General features: G+C 41.2%; 1 protein-coding gene across 1 annotated transcript; it reads right to left on the bottom strand.

Annotated features, from left to right (window-relative positions):
* Window positions 1-1,031: 1,031 nt before the first annotated feature.
* LOC121159238 (60S ribosomal protein L9-like) lies at window positions 1,032-3,684 on the bottom strand. The gene is given in 3 exon segments (XM_040984209.1): window positions 1,032-1,402; window positions 1,405-1,583; window positions 3,608-3,684. Coding segments are annotated over 3 exon segments (627 nt in total).
* Window positions 3,685-4,980: the final 1,296 nt, after the last annotated feature.

Here is a 4,980-nt window from a genome sequence, read left to right as displayed (position 1 = left end):
GCTCCCTGCCTCATCTCTAAGAGCAGGAGTCTGCAGAGCCTCACTCAGAGCACAACCCTTTACATTTTTGCATCATTTGTTTAGTACCAGTCTCCAAGATCCTGCACTGCACTGACCCATCCCTTTCTCATGGTCCACACCTGCCTCATGTCTTCAGGGTGCAAATGGAGAGGAGCTGTCCTCTCATGCTTACTGTTACCCCCACCTGGAAGACCCAACTTTGGTCCAGCTTCTTCATCCTTCAATTGAACATGTTCCAGACACGCCCTGTGCCCTCATTCCAACCATGACCATGGCCACAGCTGCTCTCTGGGCTGCCCAGGACTCCTTCTCTGTCTGCTTCCCCATGCCTCAAGACTGTAAAGTCAACTCTTTGCTATTCTCTTTGGAATCCTATCACTCCCTGTCTTAATGCCAGTGATTTTATTCTATTGAATAAAATTGGAGCAATTAAACTAGAAGCTTGCATCCAGCTGCATATCTATCCACCTGCTAGTACTAGTGACTGTAGAGGCAGCTTTTTCCCTGTTTTGATGACTAAGTCCTCAGTGTCCATCTGTGGCAGTAAGGGCTGCTCACCTACTCAAGTGCTTTATCCAGCAGGTGCATCTGCCGCTGTGTCCTTCCATCACCAACATTTTGTCTTTAATTAATGGCAATAACCGAGTGATGAAGCCAAATCTCAGAAAAAACTCATTTCTTCCGATTGGCTCATCCTAAGGTCCAAATCACAGCTGGAACCTGGAGGTTGCATCTTCAGTACTTGGTTTTTCCCTTCCTGTTTCTTCTGCAGCTCCCCATTTCTTGATTATGGGAGTTGTTATGTCTAGATGTTTGAGAAGTCACCTGACTGATCCTGTTCCATCCTCCCCCAACACCCTTGTCTTTTATACTGATCACAGAGTCACCTTTTAAACAAGAAGTCAGGGTTTTTTTTGAAGCATCAAATCAGCACATCTTTTTATTACATTAATAAAATGACACAGAAACAGTCCAGGGTCCTTACTTCAATAGCTGGGCAACTTTAGGTCTTACTCATCAGCCTGTTGAACTGTTCCTTTTTCAGAGACATAGATACCATCCCCAAATTTCCTGATATCCTTATTTTTAACTGTGATTGTCTGCTGAATCAAAGCAGCTGAATTTGAAACAAGTCCTTCATGGACTAACTTATCTTTCTGGGCTTGAGACACTGAAGAAGCCACAGCTGACCTCATCCGAACCTTTCCGATGTACTTTTCACCCAGCGAGTTGTGGATTACCACGTTGATGGGGAAGTGAGCATACACTGATCTCGCCTTGTGCCGGAAGCTGGGTGTAACTCCCTTGATCATATTCCGTACGTGACTACAGGTGATACAAACAGTGGCCAGTTTCTTGTGATTTCCCTACCATTTGTCACTTGAAGCCCCTTCTTCCTCTTTCCCAAGAGGCCGAGTTTCACAGTAACATGATTGAAGTCCCTTTGCAGGGTTCCTCCGGGCCTCTTCACAATCACTGTGCGCCCCTTCAGAATGGTGTCAACATTTTCTGGAATGTCAACAGTTGATTGCTGATGAATGGTTTCTTTCTCACAGTAAATGCTGAAAAGAGCAAGGAGTCAGATTTTGAACACAATAAATCAGTTTCTCCTACCTAAAACTTCTCAGATTCTCATTATACCTCCCATGAGTCTCAGCTCTTCCCCAGTGCCCACCCTCCATCTTCCTTTCTCATCTTTCACTGCTTCCCTCACCTGATCCAGTCTCAGGGGCCTTTCATGTTCCTTGACACAGTTCTGACTTCTACCCCAGGCCATGACACCTGCTGTATCATTCACCTTAATGTTTTTGCCCAGTTGTCACATGGTCACTTCTCATCATTCAGTCCCCAAACATCTCAGTGCTACCCTAGTTGACCACTTAAGAAATTTTTCCTTATTTTCCTCTTAACACTCAGTGCTATTTGAAATTCTCACATTCATTTTTTATATTAAATTTATAGTTTATATTATTTTATGATACAGTTCCATAGGCTCTGGGATTTCCCTTCTCCCCTCTTTTCCTCCCCAAATTCCCATCCCCCTACTGATTTCCTCTATATTATTATAATAGTATAGTCCTTTATAATCAGTCATCAGTCCATCATTGTGCTATTTAAATGTAGCCTGACATTGTAGGTATGCACAATGGCAGAGAGTCCAGCATCCTATTGTCAAGATACATTTAACAATTTCATTGAGAGTCCATCTTTGATTTGAAAGTAGAGGTGCATACTGCATTGAATCTTCACATCTGTATCTGACAGTCTCTATTACATAGTTACCATAGATCCCCTTAAATGAAAGGCCATAAAACAAATCAATAGCAAGAAGAAAAAGTAGAAAATTAGCAACAGCATAAAATTATCTCACATTTATTTTTCACTCTTGCTTTTCTCCTTCACTTGAAGGAAACCCTTACAGGGATGCCACCCCATTTTTTTTTAACCATTGCATCTGCATTAAGCTCATGATAGGTACAAATAAGTAACTATTTTAATAAACTGGCTCCAAAGCCATGTTCTTCCCACTACATGGCACTCTTTTGAGAAACCACTGACAAACATTTCCAAAGCCAAGGTCAGGAGAGAGGTCCCTGGAGAGCGAAACATCTTCCTGTTGGGTTCCTCTGTTCATAGTTAGTTAATGTCTTCACCACAAGCCAAAGCCAAAGCAATTTATATTTTTAAAAAATGAATACAACTTGTTTATCCCTAAGGTTACAGAGCTTAGAACAATTTTGTTTCTCTTTGGGCCACATGTAACATGTTTGGCTACTAATGTAGGTTGCAGAGTGTTTTTGAGAGTAAGTTACTACCCTGGCATTAGTAATTCTGTTTCACTTAATAAACATGTTTATATGTTACATTTTTCAACAACTTTTAAGTTGGAAGGCCAACAAAAGGAGATCAACAAATTGGACTTCACCTTCAGGGTACTTTAAGAAGTTTGTGGAAAAGAGATCGAATAAATAAACTTGGTTTTGGTGCACTAACTTTCCAACTCCATGAATTGCTTGTTCATAACACTCCTTCCTTCTATACGTTTTGAAGATCGCTTCCTAAATACTGGGTATTTCAGTGTTAGATCATGAAGAACTCCTGTCCACAGTACTGTCGTAGGGGATGTTGCTCTGAGACAACAAGCTCCCTTTGTTTACAATGGCCAATCATGTTCTTGGGCCTCTTTGAGGTCTTGGTAATTTAATGTGTATTTTTCTCAGACGTTAAATATTGTTGTGCCTTGTCTGGAGAAAATGGCAGTTACATTTATTTGTTTAGCATTGACAGAGTGTGACTTCTCCACCTAAGTGAATTTCCCAACAAGCTGAAACATATTTCCTTGTGACAGAACTGCAAGGCTTCTAAATCACAGAATGTTGGCCACTCTTGAGACCATTCCTTATGACTCACATCCATTGTAATAAAAGTCAGTACTGCACTGAAGTAACGGAAAATCATGCTCACCTTCCCAATGACTGAGATGATTAAATGAGCTGATGCAGGTAAAGGCCAGTGCCCGGGGCTGGGAACAGTTTAAGTCTTTAATAGGCCTTGACCCTGCCACCCCTCTATTGCAATTTGCTACCTGTTTCTCTCTTCTTCCTTGCGGCTAGCGCTTGGATATGAAATCAAGAACCTGGAATTAGATTTCACGTCTGCCATTATTGTCACCTTCAGTACTTAATACCTCTGGGCCTCAGTTTCCTCATAGATGGTGAGTGTACAAGGTTTTCTGCTTTCCTTTATCAAAAAAAGAATAATAATCCAGTTGGTGCCTTAATACGTGTATGTCCTCTGCTTCATGCTTCACTTGAGCAATAATTACCTCATCCTAGAACACAGGAGCCCATGCTAAAGTCTCATGTGCTCTTGCAGTTTCTGGGCTAATAAAGGAGCCACGTAGCCTCCATCTCTCTCACCTTCACCTCAGTTGCCTCTGCTTCTGGAAGCCACAGAGCTTTTAGGATCCTAGAGGGGGGTGGAGTCAGTGCCCAGCTAGCCCTGTCTTTATGGGACATTGTCATAATGCTAAAAGCTCTTATGAGGGCCACTGGTGCTTAATCCATGAACCTCCTTTCCAAGGTACCTCAAGGAGGGTGGGTGAAAATGTACTTTTTATTATGCTACAACAATTGCTGAGAAGAGCTGGATTGAGCAGTAGAACAATGGAACATAACAGAAGCCCAACTAATCTTCGACACACAAGCTAAAACCAATCTCTGGAGAAAGTGATAGTCTTTGCAACAATTGGTATTTGGAAGGTTGGATATCTACAAGTGTAAAACAAGATCCTGACCTTACACTTTTTTCCAAAAATCAAGTCAAAATGGATCAAACATCTAAGAATATGACTTGATGTCTGATTACTAGAGGAAAACATTAGGGAAACTCTGCAAAACACTGCATAGGCAAAGACTTCTCAGGAAAGACTCCAGAAGCATAGACAATCAAAGCAAAAGCAGAAACATAGGATGACATTGGGTTAAGAAGCGTCTGTACTGTAAACAAATGCTCAATAAGAAGCCCATCCACAAAATGGGAGAAAATATTTGCAAACTAAGCACCTGATAAAGGGCTAATATCCTGGAAATAATTCAATTAAACAATGGGCAAAGGGCAAGAACAGGTAGTTTCCAAAGGATCAAATACAAACTGCCAAAAGACACATGAAAAAATATTCAGGATCACTAATCACTGGGGAAATACAAATAAAAACCGCCATGAAGTTTCACCTCACCTTAATTAGAATAGCTGTCATCGAAAAATCAAAAAAATAATAATGTTGAAGAGGATGCAGGGGAAGTGAATCTCAAAATGCTGTATATGGTGACGTAAACTGGAACAACCATTGTGGAAGACAGGATGGAGATTCCTCAGAAATCTGAAAATAGATGTGCCATATGACCCAGCAGTCTTAGTCCTAGAAATATGAAACAGTGCTTTGTACTCTTGTGTTTA

This window comes from Ochotona curzoniae, unplaced genomic scaffold, assembly GCF_017591425.1.
Source record: "Ochotona curzoniae isolate NIBS_2020 unplaced genomic scaffold, NIBS_Ocur_1.0 contig_4105, whole genome shotgun sequence".
Classification (NCBI taxonomy): domain Eukaryota; kingdom Metazoa; phylum Chordata; class Mammalia; order Lagomorpha; family Ochotonidae; genus Ochotona; species Ochotona curzoniae.
Note: the sequence above shows the minus strand (reverse complement) of the source record. Positions and strands in the feature narration are given on the sequence as shown.